This window comes from Vicugna pacos, chromosome 12 (assembly GCF_048564905.1).
Source record: "Vicugna pacos chromosome 12, VicPac4, whole genome shotgun sequence".
Taxonomy (NCBI): domain Eukaryota; kingdom Metazoa; phylum Chordata; class Mammalia; order Artiodactyla; family Camelidae; genus Vicugna; species Vicugna pacos.
Window position 1 is genome coordinate 54,102,827 of NC_132998.1, and position 16,630 is coordinate 54,119,456.

A 16,630-nucleotide genomic window follows, 5' to 3' on the forward strand; every position below is an offset into this window, starting at 1 on the left:
CATTTCACAGATAAGTAGAGTGAGGCTCAAAAACCCTAAGTACCTTGCCCAAATTCACATGGCTAGTAAGTGGTACAACTTGACTTTGAACCTAGGTCTTTCTTTTTTTCTCCCCTTACATCACTTTACCTCTCCTAAACACCTGCCTTGTGCAGACGCTGTGGTCAGACGTCTGGATCCAGCAAGTATTTACTGAATGCAAGGTTAAGTGTCAAGGGTTTTCACAGACAGTCTCATGTTTTCACCCAAGTTTGGAGAGTTTGGAGGCAGCCACTGGCCACTGATCTTGATGCAGAATGTCTTGGTGATACACTGAATGTGTAATAGGAGGCATGAATGGGACCAAGGAAGCCCAGGATGCTCTGAAAGATGGGAGCCTGGGATTACATGGAACTCACGCACGTGGGCAGATCAGAATGTCTGAGCTTCAGGTGCCTCGTCTGAGGGGGCTGAGGTACACTAGGCTTGGTCGGGGAGAGCATGGGCACCTAGACTGACAAGGAAGCTTAGGGGTAACATGGGACACAGGTCAAGGTCAGTCCCTCGTGGATTCTCCCTGAGAGCCTGACAGGTCTGAGCTGAAGGACTGGCCACCTCTCTTTGTTTCCCCACACCCTGCCTACCCGGCCAAGTTCATTTGCTCTCCTCTTCCTCACCTACACGCTAAGCACCTAAGCTCTAACCACACTCGCCTCCGTGTGTTCCCCAGGGGGCCCCGTGTCCTCTCTGTTCCAGGGACACTCTCCATGTGGTGGCGCAGGGGACCTCCTTCTCTCTCTACGAGCCTTCTGCTTTCAGTCTCCTGGGCCTCTACCTCCCTCGGGAACAATCCCTGTATCTTCCTTTCTCTGCCCTGGCCAGGAAGGGGGTTTCCTGCCAGGGGTTCTCAGCCTCCCCCTGTCGTCAGCACCTGCTTCCTGCCTCTTGCAGCCGGAAGTCGAAGCTGATCCCTAGACTCCTGCCCCGCTGGTGTATCTGCCCTGCATCACCCCTCCCAGGAGTGCGAGCAGAACCCAGAACACGATGGGAAATCACTGTGATTCGGTGATACAACAGACTGGAGAGATTCTCCCGCTGGCTTTGAAGAAGGAAGCTGCTACGCTCAGAGGGCCACACAACCAGGACCTGAGGGTGGCCTCCAGGAACTCAGAAGGGCCCCCAGCCAACAAGGAAACAGGACCTGCATCCTAGAGGTGAATTCTGCCCAACCCTGAATGAGCCCAGAAGTGCACCGACTCCCAGACAAGATCGCAGCCCAGACAACACCTGGACTTCAGGCCTGAGACCCCAGGCAGAGAGCCTGCTGACACGTGTCCAGGCTCCTGACTCAGACGCCGTCAGACAAATGTATGTTCCTTGCACTGTGGGATCTGTGGTGACTTATTAACCAACAATACAAAACTAATACGTGGTCTGAGCCCTGAATACACTAGTTATTCCTTGAAGGCAGGACTAGTCTTCTATATTCCCAGCCCCACAGGAGCCTGGCACGCACACACCAGTAACAGATGCTTACGGACTGTCTGCTGAGCCATCACGGGAATTTTGGAGATGAGAAAACTGCGGCCGTGTGAAGGGAAAGACCTTGCTTGCGATGACACAGCGGGTGGAGGACGGAGCTGGTGCTACCTCTGAGCTCGCCCCTTTGTCCCATCGTGTGTCTGTCACCTGCTACCGTCAGCACGTGCTCCGAGTTTCTGCACAGGCGTCTTGGAAGCTGTGCATCTCGAGGAAGCCGCCAGCCCAGGGAGCTATTTAATTCCGCGAGCCGTCATTGGCTAATGAGCAGCGGGACCCGCCTCCACGGCCACGCCCAGCGCGCACCACGCCCAACGCGCATCACTCCCGGACGCCTCGGGGGCCAGGTTCCGCGCTCTCCCCAGAACCCCCAGCCTGCTTCCTCTCTGGGAGCCTCTTCGTGTCCGACTGCAGGTTCCTTCATCTGTCTGCGAGTTCTTCAATCATTCATGACTAGGAACGAGCGACATTTACTGAACACTTACTAAGTGTGCCAGCACTTTTCAGGCATGAACTCATTTATAAACCTAAAACCACCCCACGGGCTCTCATCCATAGGCTGGACAGGCATCTCCAAAGTGATTCAAAGACAGAATGAGATGAACTCCCTTCCTAACTGTGGGAATTGAAGGGGAAAGACGGAAGGAAACGGGGGCCAGGACGGCTCCTGTTGGCCACGTGTACCTTGCAGGGGAAGCTGGCCAGCTGAGGTGGCCAGAAGACACAGGACAGCCAGGTATAGAAACACTGCACTGAATGGCTTTGAATCCATTCACCTCCTGGCAGCCAGGGGGATGTTTTCAAAAACGTAAATCAGAGTATAAAACTTCATGTAAATTTCTACAATAAGTTCTCACCACACTTAGAATAAAATCGAAATATTTTATGCATTTCTAACGTTTACAGTCTTCATCTTATGTCACTTTCCTCTCAAGCCCCTGCAATGCTTCAGCCACACTGGTCTTCTATTAGGTGTTTGAGTATGCAAGGCCCTTCCTACCACAGGGCCTTTGCACTTGCTATTTCAGCTGGCTGGAAAACTATTCTCAGCAATTCACTTGCTGGACTCCTTTTCTCATCCTCAGGTCTCTGCAGAAATGTCCCCTCCTTAGAAAGATTTCCCCTAACCATGCCACCTAAAGAGGGTCCCTGACTTGATGTTGTTATTGTCTGTCTCTGTTCCTTCAAAGTACTTATCACAATTATAATCACTTGACTCAATTATTTCTTGTTATACCACCAGTTCCACGTTCTCAAATCAGGCTGCACATGGCAAATTTAAAACAACGCAAGGTCTCCACCCTACAAAGACTCTTACTCAACTGGTTTGCAGTGGAGCCTGGCCATGAGTTTGTTTTTAAATGCCCCTCAGGTGATTCAGTTTGTCCCCAGTCAAGGTCAAGAATCAGTGCAATACACTGTAAGCCACACAGGGGTGGGGATCATGTCAGTACTTCCTGATAAACCTCAAGGAATGATCCTTGCATCAACATGCATATAAGGAAGAGAAACAGCAACTGCTTTCCAACAGCAATTGTGGGTCTGGTCCATGTGTCTCCCTCTAATACACCTCCCCTTTTCCTTGAGGGAATTTGAGTATAGCTCAGATTTTTAGAATCAATTCTTCCTCCATCTTCAAAACCAACCACCACCACCAGAACATTAGAGCCGCTTGTTTCCAGTGCTGGAGAGGGATGACACATAAGCCCCACCTTATCAGCTTCAATGTCCTAAGCCTGTGAGGCCATCTCTCCCTTCTCCAATCAACTGGGTGAAGGGCAGGAGTGAGGGCATGGTGTGGAGAATGGGGGGCCGTCTGCCATACCTGTCCATGGAGAGCTGGGCGACCAGGGTGACATCCGTGCTGTCTGAAGCAGGCTCATACTCATAGTGCAAGAAGTACAGGTGGGTTCGGTGGACGGTGAAACGCTCTCGCCGGAACTCATAACACAGGTCATCCTCATCCAGCTCAGAAAGCTGTTTCTGGAGCTGAAAGGTAGGAAAGAGGGTTTGGGAACAAGAAGGAAATCCCCAAAGGGGCCAGTCCATTGTGCCTTGTCCTCCCCTTAGTCTGTTACCCATCGGACGTTATTGATGGGCCAAACACAGGAGGACAGGATCCTGTTTTCATTTTCCTCTGCAATTTAATCTGATTTCAAAGAGATAATGATAAAGGGCAGCTGCTTCACCATCAGAGAATGAGAGAGACCTTCTGAGCTGAGAGTGATGGTGGCAGCACTGACAAATACATAAGCAACCACAAACTCCCTATACACACAAAAAACATCTTCCTTGACAACCTAGCACAATAATTTTAAGTAACGGGGGAAACTGGCTAAGAACAGAGTAATGAAAACCTTTGTGTGATGCTTTTCTCTCCCTAGAACTACAGGACTTCAATCTCTGCACTAGGCATTGGAAAGAAACACAAAACAAACCTATAAACAAACAAACAAATCTTCTCCTTTATTTTCATCCAAGTTCAATCAGTCTCAGTACCCACTCTTATAACACTCTGAAGTCTTTTACTTCATTAATCTGCTGGTACAAGTTCTTTATTCAGTTCTACTCTTCTCCTTCTTACCCAACTAGTGAAAGAGTGAACTGTCCTGATAACAGAGAACTAGGAACTTAGCATTTCACATAAGCAGATACAGACACACAGGTTTCCAGATCTTCCAACACGCAGTCACCCAATTTACAACTCTCTCATGTAAACCTCACCATATCCCTCCCAGGCAGGTGTGACCATGCCTGTTTTACAGGTGTAGAGCTGCAGTGAAACAGTAAAAGAACTTTGACAGTGATGGAAATTAGATCAGTGGATGTGCGGTAGCAGAATGAATGGACTGGGAAGAGGCAGGAGAGAAGCCTTTCAGGTGACGGAAACATTTTATGTTGTGATCAAAGTGATGGTTATAGGGGTGTACACATTTGTGAAAGCATGTGCACACTTAGAATGGGTGGATTTATCAAATGCAAATTGTATTTCAATAAAATTTATTTAAAGAAAATAATAATTTGCCAAAGGCCACATGGTTGCTTCCAATATATCTTCTGTTACATGAGCCCTGTCCATCACATAATGACATACAGTTGAATATAGATTAAAGTTTGTGTCTAGAGTTACTACCTTAGTTAAATGCAACAGAACATTTTCCCAAGAAGACTAAATATATATATATATATGTATTTATATATACATATTTAAATATATATATATTTAAATCTCCAAACCAATAGTGTAGTAATCAACAAGAAAGTATATCCACTCACTTCTTTATGACCTTCTATCAGTTAAGACCATTGCCTTGATGGATTGAGCTATAGTGTTATTTCTTAAGACATTTGCTCTGCAGATGACTGAGTTCATCACTAATTCTTCACCCTGTCCCACATCCTTTCCCTTTGTCATGTGGCCTTCGGTACTGCTTCCTACAGAGGCAGAACCTGTTTCCCTAAACCCTGAATCAGGGCTGGACTTGTGACTCGCTTTGGCAGACAGAATGGAGGGGAAGATGCTGCCCGAGTCCTGAGGCCAGGCCTCAAGACGAAGTGCCTGCTTCTTGAGAAAATGCCTGGGCTAACCTGCCAGGGGAGGGGAGCCCCCTGGAGCAGAGAGGAGTCTCTCGTTGCCCCAGGCACGTGAGCGAGCCCAGCCACGATCAGCAGAGCTGTCTCCAAAACCCTTCTCACGGTACACCACCGAGCTTTTTATGGATTTTGAGCACTAGATAACTGATAATGCCATTGGCATTTTGCGTGAGTACTTTTTCATTATGTGAGCCTCCCCCACATTTCACAGGGCAATTAGCCTCTTGGGCTCTAGCCCATTCTTTAGACAGGCCATGGACAACTCCAAATGCACCCACATTTTTCCAAATGCCACTTGGGGAATTGGTCGTGATCCAGGGATCTAGGAGACATTCTCAGCTACCTTTAACATTTTTCACTTTTAAAAAGGATGCAAGCAGGGATACTCTTCAGCTTTCAAATCCAATTCAGTGTCCTTGCCCATGTGAAGATTCTCACTGTGCCAATAGGGTAACTGATTTAAAGGCCAGGAAACTGGAATTCTCATTCCATCTAAGAACTTAGAGCCAGGTGGCCTCTTCTGACCTGCAGGATTAAACTCAGTATCTTCTGACCTGCAGGATTAAACTCAGTATCTTCTGACCTGCAGGGACAAACCCAGATCCTTGCTGACAGTCATATGCTCTCTCTCTCTCATCAATCCCTGTCTGTCCCCACTACATACTCTATCCTCACACCAGTGGTCCTCCCTCTGCCCCCCAGACTTGCCTTTCGTCCCTTACCTCCATGACTGCACATCTTCCCTCTCCGCCCTGCCCCCTCTCCCTCACCTGCTCTTCTCTGGCTGGGGACCTTCTATTTCCCTTTCAAGATTCAGCATCAGTGGTACCTTCTCTGTGAAACCTTTACAGGCTCCACCAGGTAGGGCTAGGCCATTTCTTCTCTGTGCCTCAAGAGAGCACTCAATTCATAAATCCACCAAAGCAGTTGTCCGTTTGAACTGAAATTATTTAAGGGTAACTTCTCTGGCGAGACTGGGACACTTTACCACTGTCCCCAGCACCATGTCCACTGCACGACAGGTGCTCAGTGTGCACGAGAAAGATCTGCTGCACACAAGGAGGCTGCAGTCACTGTGACAGCCTGGTCTTGTCATTTTCCCTTTGTATCCTCTAATGTTATACCTCGAAGGGGGTCATTCTTTTAATTTTTTCTTTTTTTTAATTGAAGTGTGTCAATTCACAATGTTAGTTTCACATGTACAGCGAAGTGATTCAGTTATACACAGACATACATACTCATACATATTTTCAGATTCTTTTCCATGACAGCTCATTACAGGAAATTGAATATAGTTCCCTGTGCTATATAGCAGGTCTTTGTTGTTGATTTGTGTTATATACAGTAGTATGTATCTGTTAATCCCGAACTCCTAATCTAACCCTCCTCCCTTTCCCCTCTGGTAATCTCAGTTTGTTTTCTATGTCTGTGAGTCTATTTATGGTTTGTAAATAAAATTTGTATTTTTTTTTAGATTCCATGTATAAGCGAAATCATGCTATTTGTCTTTCTCTGTTTGACTTACTTTACTTAGTATGATAATCTCTAGGTCCATCCACGTTGCTGCAGTTGGCGTTATTTTATTCTTTTTTATGGCTGAGTAGTATTTCACACACATATATATGTGTGTGTGTATATATATATATATACACACACACACATACATACACATACACATATATACACACACACACCACATCTTCTTTTTCCAGTCATCTGTTGATGGACATTTAAGTTGCTTCCATGTCTTGACTACTGTAAATAGTGCTCTGAAAATTGAGATGCATGTGTCTTGTTGAGTTAAGAGCTTTTGCCAAATATATGCTCAGGAGTGGGACTGCTGGATCATATGGTAATTCTATTATTAGTTTTTAAAGGAACCTCCATAGTGTCCTCCAGAGTGGCTGCACCAATTAACACAGCCACCAACAGTGTAGGAGGGTTGAAGGGGGTCATTCTTAAGCCCATTAGTTGCTCCTATATTTGTAGGTCAAGGGTCTGTAATGCCTGAAAAGGTTTTGGACAGCAAATAAGCATGTGCCCGGCTCCGTGCAAGGTGCTGGGAGGGCTTGATTCCCTCCCCTTTGAGCTCTCCGGTGATCCAGGGATCTAGGAGACACTCAGGCTCATTTGACAGTTGAGAAAGCAGTTTTGAGATCTGGAGGTCACCTGGGGAGGTCAACTCTGGGTCTGTGTCAAGAAGTAGACACAGGACTGGGGCTGAGGTTACCGCTTCTGTCCCACTCCTTGTGTGATCTCGGGTGAGTGGGTACATTGTTTAACCCTCCAGAGCTTCAATTTGCTCAACTGTAAAATGGGGGTAACACAGTGGCTCCCTCATGCCATGGCAGGAGGATTCCAGGAGATACTGCATCTGAACACAGCATTTATAGAGTGACTCAACAGATGTCATCTTCCACAGTGACTGCTCTCACAATTAGGAAAGGGCTCCAGGGACAGCTGGTAGACCCTCCCAGCTAGGGCAAGCCAGACCTTAATAGCTCTTGGGAGCACTGTCATTGGCTACTGTTCTTTTTCTTAACATGGCGACAAGACAATCCAATAGAGGCCTGCCGGGCACGCAAGATGTGCGTGATGTTCTGGGTTATCCCTTATCCTAGGTGGATGCTGGCTGTCCTGAAACGTCACCTGAAGGAGATGGCATGGCAAGGGTCTGGAAGGCCAGGAAGGAGGGGCTGGACGGGGCTGGCTCGTCTTCTGTTTCATGAGTATCGCAGACAGTCCTTGGGCCCCAGGATGCCTGGAAACCACAGTGCTGCCTGCCGGCAGGACACGTAAGCAACTGATACCACCTTCCCTTTCTCTCCCAACCTGCCAAAGAACACAAGCAATTATTCCCCTTTAGGGAATAAACAGCTGCCAAGTTCTTCGCAAAAGCAGGACAGTTTGGCAGGGTGGCACCTGTTTTGTGTTGTGCTTTTAATATGCCGAGAGGAGCGCGTGGCTTTCAGTCGAATGAAGAGAAAGAGGGAAAGTGTGAGGAGGTGTGTGGACGTGTGAGAGTGGGCACGGCCAGGCATGTATGTGTGGAGCAAAGGGTCTTCCCTGATGAGATTTCAAAGAAGCTGTTTATCCTCCTCATGTGAGAGAGAAAATTAGTGACCAGAACATAAGACATGCAGGTGTTACCGGGGTCTCTCCCCTCCCTTATCCAAACACAGGCACATGCCCTTGAGCTGGGGAAAACCACAATCCAAGGTAAAGAGCTCTGAGAGCTGTTTTCTGAAAAGCACCCATATAGTGAGCTCCTAAAGGCAGGAGCTGTATCCCATCCATCTCTGAATCCCCTGAACCCAGACCGTGGAGCGTACCTTGCATGCCCAGCAAGCTTCTATTGGGTGTTCTTGTCACCCCGGCATGTTAAGAAAGGGAACAGTGGCCAATGAAAGTGCTCCCAGGGCTACCAAGGTATGGCCTGCCCTAGCTGGGAGGGTCTACCAGCAGTCCCCGGGGATAAGCAGCCTCCATCTATGAACTTCATGGTGCCAGTGTGGTTCCATAGCAACCACATTCTGAGGTTGCCTGCAGCCATCGCAGTGCTTAAGGGATAGGGTCTAGGGAACACTGTTGTCCATCAACCACACTGAGTGCTGCGGAAAGCACAACAGGTATGACATCAGACGTATGACGTCAGGGTCTATGGGACTCTGGACCAACCAGATGCCTTCCTTGAGCTTTAACGTGATGTTTATTATCCACCTGGTGGTTTGCACCTTTGCTCTAATATGGACCGAGCACCTGCTCTGCGCCAGGTGTTGTGCTAAATCAGGTGCATTGCTTTCTTAATTTAATCCTTCAGCCCAGATCTCTGTTTTACGGCGGAGGAAATGGGCTCAGAAGTTGTCAGCAGTCTCCCTGTTACAGCTAGAGGGAGGCAGTCTGGATTGCAAATCCAGTCTTCGGACCTCACACCAGGGACATTTCACAGCACAATTACTTTTCTCCTGGGGGATGGATGTGCGGATCAAATGAGCTGGCGGAAGAGACAACGCCGCGTGAACAAAGCAGGCCATAAAAATGCATATGCAGTATGATCCCAAAGCAGCCAAAAGACAAACAAACAGAAAACGCGCACAGAAAATAGACCAAAGGGAACGCATTACAATGTTAACAAAGCTTTTCTCTGAGTGGTGGATTCACAGATGAATTTTATTGGCTTCTTTACACTTTTCTGTACTTTAGTAATTCCTTGCAATTTTCTCAAATTAGCAAATGGATGTACAAGGGCTTTGTAAACTGTAGAGCATGATGCATACCGAAGCAATGTTATGATGATTACGTTATGTACCTTTCCACATTCTCATCTAGGACTGCTTATTGCCGACCGACCGCATGGCTGATGTTATATCAAGGGGGAGACCTGAGCGGCTTAAAACCTGTCTCTTTTTTTCACACAGGTAATTTCCCCAGGGAGGCGCTGAGCTGGGCGGGGTGGTGGCTTTTGCTGGTGGGGTCTGAATGCTACCCTTCGCCACACTCCAGTCACGCGGGGAGCAGGGGGCTCCTGACAAGCAAGTCACAGAAACAAAAGGCTGATTTCTCCTGAGATAAAATGCATTTGCTAAATTGCTTCTTCGGGCAGCCGGCTGAGGCATAGGAGATTTGGACTTAAGGGAAAATGGCCTTTAAGCAGTCTGCATTTATTTCTTCCTGTCCTTAAGGACAGTGGTCTAGATTGACCTCTGAGCTGGCAGAGATGACTGATGGCTGGTCAGAGACGATGGCTGGTCCTGCCTGAGGGCTGAGAGGGGCTGGAAGTGAGTCGCTGGGCTCTGGCCTAATGGACTTCTGTTCAACGTCAGGAAACACTATGGGGATAACTGGACACTGAGACCTGATTCCTCCGACATTCATTTTCCACATGACCTTGAGCAAGTCATTTCTCCCAAGAGCAAGACAAAGAGGTTGGGCTTCCAGGCTCAGGTGCTCTCTTGGGCAGGTAACGGGCACTTTCTCATTCACGCTCACATCGTCTCCACAGGTTACAGACCACTACCAGCCCTATGGACGAAGATGGTCATCATCTGAAAGGCTGAGCTGCTTGTTCAAGGTCATGCAATGAATGAACAGAGCAACCAAGATTCTTACCCAGGTGTGTTTCCCCTGAGTTCTTGTACATCGTCAAGCCACTACACTGCCTTGTTCATCAGCCTCTGGGGATCTTTCTAGTTCTAGTGCTGGACTGCAGAGGACTGAGTCCTGTGTTCCCCTCGGTGTGCTCAGCAGTGTTCACATTCTCGGGTCTTCCCGGCAGCACAGCACAGCCTTTCCAACCTTCCTGCGGTTAAGGGTAACTGTGTGGCCACGTTCGGATCAGTGGAATGTGGGCAGATTCTGACTGCTACAGAAAGCACTTTTAGGACTGTCTCATGCACAGTCTTCACTTTGTCACCCAGAACAAGAGCCTCCAGCAGAGGATGCTCCGTGAAGGGCAGAGCCACAGGCTGGAAGGAGTCGGGGCCCTGAACCTGGAGAAAAGCCACGTGCCAATCAGGAACACCCACCTGGACTTCGTGTGAGTCAAGAACTTACCAGCCTGCCAAGCCCTTTTTACAATTGCTTGTGTTACCTTAACTAACACAGCTACTTGCACTCTTCGAGCTGGTAAGTGATAAAGACAGTACAACAGACTAAGTAAGGCGTCTCTGAGGCCATCTTTCTTCTTAGGTCATGTGTCCTTCTGATGCCTTAGAATAATGGGTAGAAACATCTGGTGGGTAAGATTACAACACTCAAGAGTGTTGCTTTACACTTTCAGTTTCCACGGTCAGTGGCCTCGACATCTATGTCTTCATCTGTTCCTCCCAGCATCTGCATGACACAGGTAGGGCTGGCCTCTTGCCCCCAGGTGATGGATGAGGAAACCGGGACATAAGGGATGTGCTCAGAAGATCTGGGGCTCTAACTCACGTCTCCTGGAACCTAATTCGGGGCTCTTCCCTGTGGTTTCCACGAAGCGATTAAGTTTTATTAAACCACACGTATGGGTATAGAGAGATTACGAGCTCACTGGTTGCCTGCTGTGTGTATTAATCAACAACGGTCCAGGAACCCCAAACACTGTTTTCCAAGGAAACCAGACAATGGGCCGCTTTCATTCTTTCGTAGGAGGGGAGAGGCATGGGCGTAGGACCACTCAGTGAAGGTTTAGAGAGGGTCCGCCCAGCACTGACTGAGGCTCTGAGGAAACAAAGAAGAAAAAGGCACAGGGTCCACCCTCCCAGGTATCAGTACATCACACACAATTAATAAGCTCTACTCTACGAATGGGGAATGAACGCCAGTGTCTGCACTTTAATTGTTCATATAGTCTGGGTCGGGGAGCAAAGAAGCCAGTTAGCAATTACAAAACTGTGCATCCATTAACACAAACAAAACTCAAGTCAGTGAGGGATGTGCTATGTGCTACACTGATCTAAGCTCCTGACCTGTCTTACCTTACTCAGGCCTACCTGACTCCCATTTTACAGATGACAAAACTGAGGTTCAGAGAGTTTAAGGAAGTGGCCTGAAATCCCATGGGTAGTATTCCTTACATTTTACGTGATGCAGTCTTGTTCCAGAGCTGCCTTCTTATGTACCACACAAGGAGCCAGTGAGAGGAGGAAGATTCAGCCGAAAGGAGAAGAGGGCGGGGGGCCGCTCTAAGATGCACCGGGGGTAGAGCCCCTGGCATGTGTGGATAGATTACAGCTGGAGCCTAGGGGCGTGAGGGAGGGATGTGTGCCAGGTGGATCGTGCCCGTGGCCCCAGACATATCTCGTGAGGATCCTAACCCTGCATCTCTTTCCTTTATCCCCTCCGCGGGCCATCCGGGCAAAGGCTGTGAGGCTTCTGGCTCTGATACTGAACACGCCATGGAGGGTCACTGGAGGCTGGCCTTGGCAGCCTGTCGTGGGACTCCGGGCGTTGTACACCCCGGGCTCCACTGCCCACTGCGTGATTAAAGAGCTGGTGACATGCGGCTCGCACGTGAGAGCAATAACGCGTTCCGGTTTTTCTCCGGGGCTTCTCTGGGATCCAGCTGTTTGCACAGAGCCATCTGCTCCCTGGCATTGCTGTACAGAGTGGTGCTGTAAAGTCTTTGCAGGATCTGTTTATATGTGTCTTATTTTTAACTTGTAATTGAGCCATGGTGGTGCCGTTGTCTTTTCTTCCCAGTGGCTTAGTACCGGTGACCCCTCAGGCAGCCCATCACCCTTGTAGCAAGAGGGGCGGAGCGTGGAAGCCTTCATTTCGGAGGTGAGGTTGGAAAACAAGGCATTCGGGATGAGCTTCTGGCCAACGCTCATAATGAGACCTCCTCTGGCCCGCAGCCCCTTCAGCCCTCCTCCCAGCCTGGGCTGGGCTTGTTCACAGACCACTTTACAGGTGGGAAAACTGAGGCTCATGGAAGGCAAGAGTTATGCTCAAAGTCCGAGACCGCGTCCTGGGGCCAGGTTTTCTGTTTTTAAGTCAGGGATCTTTCCAGCACACCACAAATGCTTCAAGACAAGGACTTGTAATCGTTCACTTGTTCAACAAAATTTACCCAGCACGGACCTGGCAGTCTTTCACAGACATAAAGATATACTGGTGAATGAAAGAGAGAAACATCCCTGCCATCCCAGAGCTTACATTCTGGTTGGAGAGATGGAATCAACAAAATAAGCCCAGAATATAGGACATTCTTTGGTTGGTGGTAAGTGCAATGGAGAATAAAGGCAGGGGCTCTGGGAGACGGCAGCGCTGGGGTTGGGGCAAGTGTTATAATTTTAGATCAGGGAGTGTTCTCAGTGACTGAGAAAAGACCACTCAGCTATGGGTCAAGCTTGACACCAGTTCCAGAGTGCCACCAACTTGCTCTCTGATTTCAGTTCTCTCTGAGCCTCCACGTCCTCCTCTAAAAAATAACAATAAAAACTGCCTGGCAGGGTTTGTAAAAGAGGAAGAACAAGGATACAAACACAAGCCACAAGAAGAATCCGCGGAATGACTTGTGGTTCCCGTTATGTTTAAATAGGGAGCTACGTCCCCTTGCGAAGCCTGGCTCCGGTCTGCCCCTTCGACGTTAGGTAGTTTCCCATCACGGCCCCACCATTTAGGAGCTGCTTGACCCTGAGCATGTGGCATCTCTTCTGAGCGTCGGTTTCCTTATCCCTGAAATGTGACTAGTGATGCCTACTTCCCTCAATTGTGGTGAAGATTAAAGTTGCATTTCCCCTTTTCTTTCCCTGTAGGAAGCAAGTCTCTCATCATCAAAGGCTAGAAGAAGCAGAGAAAGGTCTTAGAGCAGCAAAGAGAGCTGTCCAGTGCAGGAGAGAACAGAGTGACTAATGCCTAGTACACGGATGCCCAACGGACTTCTGCATCTCCCGTGTCATCGCTTGGAGACTGTTACTGGTTCTCTGGAGTGCGGTCTGGGCAAGGATACTGGGGTTGGGGCTGAGCCCAGATGGATGACTAGGGTCATCAACTAGTGATGTCTGCTGCGGGCATGGGATGAGGAGATGCTAATCTGCAGACACTGTCTAGTGACTTATCTGAGCCCAGGCGGATGACTGGGGTCATCAACTAGTGATGTCTGCTGCGGGCATGGGATGAGAAGATGCTAAGTTGGCAGACACTGTCTAGTGACTTATATATAAGTGTGAAAACTCACTAATGTTCAGTATTTTGTTTTCACTTTTTGGACTTTTGCTATGTTTCATAATTCAACTGCTAACACGACAGTGGATAATTCTTTTATCATTGGCCTTTCTGGCTTTAATACCATTGGCTTTTCTTTTTCTGGCCACCAGGGGAAGAATAAACAGGGAGATGAGCCCAGAAAGGGTTGTTCACGAGCTGATGAACTGAAAGTGACAGCTGTCAGGAAGGAATCTGGAGAATAAGCAGCAAAGAGTCAGAGGCCATTCCCTGCCACGATAAACTGCATCTTCCCTCCTCTGGCCAATTCCCGCCCCCTCGGCCGACTCAGTGCAACCTGAGTCATCAAAAATTGCAAATTGAGTTTAGTGCACTTTGGTTACTAAGGAAGGGCATGCACTTTAGCCAGATTCCCATCCATCTGGGAAAATATAAAACATCTGTAATGACATACATGTGAATGGTTTGACATTTAAAAAGGTAAGCTTCCTTTACCTGGAAAGTTCCCTGAGGTGGAGCAAGGGAATTTTATTATCTTGATGATAAAGCAGCCCTTTATAAATACAATGCTCAGGGAGGGTTACAGGCTTCCGAACAACACACTGAATGAAAGCTGCTACCCTATCTGCCAGGCTGGTAGGGACCATAGCGGGTGTCCTTATTTTTCACTGTTCCAAAGGACAGGACTCGGATGAATGGATTCTTTCCAGAAGGGAGGATTGCACCTCAGCACGAAGAATCGGTTAACATCTGGAGCTTCCCAACAGCGTAGTTAAGCTGTTGGAGGTGGTGAGCTCTCTGTCTTTGGGAGGATTCCAGCAGAAGCCAGATGCAAGCCTGTTAGGGAGGCTGTAGGAGGATTTTCGCATGGATGAGGGGGTGGAGGATATCCGTGATTATCCAGCTGTGTTCTGTGGGGTCCCAGGGCTTCTTGGATTTGCCTGAGGGGGCTGGGATGCTGAGGAAGCGGGAGGGAAATGCTCACGCATGCCATTCTAGCCTCCAGTGCTCCTCCAATCAAATTACAGCAACTAATGCCTATGGGATGCTTGCTGTATTCCACAGACTAACTCACTGGTCCTAGAGAGATGCTCAGACAAACTATGGGGCAGGAGAGGCCGGACCCCATCAGCGACTGTCATTCTGCACCACAGTTGGAGCCTGAGTTCTCCCAAACAAAACCATCTCGATTTGGAGCAAGGCTCAAAAATGGAGTCTGCTCCTTACTGAAGAGTTGAGTCCCCTGACTTCCTGATCTTAGGCCCCCCATTCTTTTCTTTTTTCTTTTCTTTCTTCCTCTCTCTTCTTGGCATAAAGGCCAACCAAATGGCCTCTCCCCCCTACTCGGAGTCTCCTAATTGTGGGGAAACCTACCTGGGACTGTTGGATCCAGAGCAAGTGTGACAGCCCCTCCCACGTTTTAGACACAGATTTCTAAGTGACTCTGCCAAGCCTTCCCAGAAAAAAATTTAAAAAACCGAACACCCATTCGTGGAACAACGGATTATGATCACACAGGTCGGGCAATGTGGTTTGTGGAAAAAACCCAATTCTGTGAACGCCGTGTTCCTGGCACCGAGTCCCATTTTGGTGATTTAACATAAGTTATCCATGAAGCATTATGATACTGGCATTGCTGTCCTGGGTTATTTATCAGATGGTGAGGCCGGGGCTCGGAGCATTCACGTGACTTCTCTGAGGGCCTGAGTCCAGTATGCCCCGAGGCTGGGGTGGGCCGGGGTGCTCCAGGACTTAGGAAGGTGGCTGGGGGGAGCCTGGGATGTACACAGTGGCACAGGAAGGTGGGGGTGGGGGCTGAGTGTCAAGGGGAGGGTGTTTGGGAGGACGGCTGCGGTGAGCCTCCGAGAAGGCTGCTCTCCTTCACGGGCCTGCGGTACCCAGACATGCCCTTCCGCCATCTCTGACAGTGGTCTGCGGCAAGCCTCTTCTGCAGGGCCTGGGCCAGCCTCTAATTCCAACCACAGCGTCCTTCCTGCACGGCGCCCGGCAGATGACTGGCTTTCACGCCTGCCTCCTGAGCACGTAAATGCAGCCACAGATTCCGAGAAGGACCCCCGAAGACTTCTCCCCTCTGATGACCCACCGGGGAAGTGGATGAGTCATTTCTCAAGGGATCCCCCCAACCCGCCGTAACCATAAGTTTGTTCTCTACGTCTGTGAGTCTGTTTCTGTTTTGTTAAAAAAGTTCATTTGTGTCTTTGTGTGTGTGTGTGTGTGAGATTTCACATATAAGTGATATCATGTGGCATTTTTCTTTCTCTTTCTGGCTTACTTCAACTAGAATGACAATCTCCAGTTCCAGACTTGGAGATGTCAGTTACCGTATATAACATAGATAAACAGCAAGGTCCTGCTGTATAGCACAGAGAACTATATTCAGTATCTTGTAGGAACCTACAATGAAAAAGAACATATGTAGGTACATGGATGACTGAAACATTAGGCTGTTCACCAGAAATTGACACAACACTGTAAACTGTAAAAAAATTTTGAAAAAAAAAGGGAGTCCGCTTCATAAGGTCCTGAGCAGTGCACCCCAGGAACTCACCCATAAGGAGAGTAACTGACAGCATCACCCTGCAAGGCTTTTTATTTGAGCCTCTTCCGTGGGTGGGGGAGGGGGGGAGCAGGAAAAGAGTTTATATTTAATGTTTGGGAAAAAAGTGCTGAATGTGCACTCTAACATTGATGATGATGATGACAAAGACTGATCTGAGTAAAGAGAACTGATGGGAAACCCAGAAGGACACAGTGTCTGTCGAGACCTCCAAGTGCTTCCCGGAATCGGAGACAGAGGTCAAGTGCTTAATGGTTTTCTTGCCTCTACAGTCAGTGGTAAAGAAGGGCA

At 48.5% G+C, this 16,630-nt stretch overlaps 1 protein-coding gene across 1 annotated transcript in view; it reads right to left on the bottom strand.

Annotated features, from left to right (window-relative positions):
* Nucleotides 1-16,630, bottom strand: part of LARGE1 (LARGE xylosyl- and glucuronyltransferase 1) — a 488,867-nt gene that overhangs the window by 27,595 nt on the left and 444,642 nt on the right. Inside the window, exon 11 of the mRNA XM_072973425.1 lies at nucleotides 3,344-3,507. Coding sequence (XP_072829526.1) covers nucleotides 3,344-3,507 — 164 coding nt within the window. The remainder of the gene's footprint in view (nucleotides 1-3,343; nucleotides 3,508-16,630) is intronic.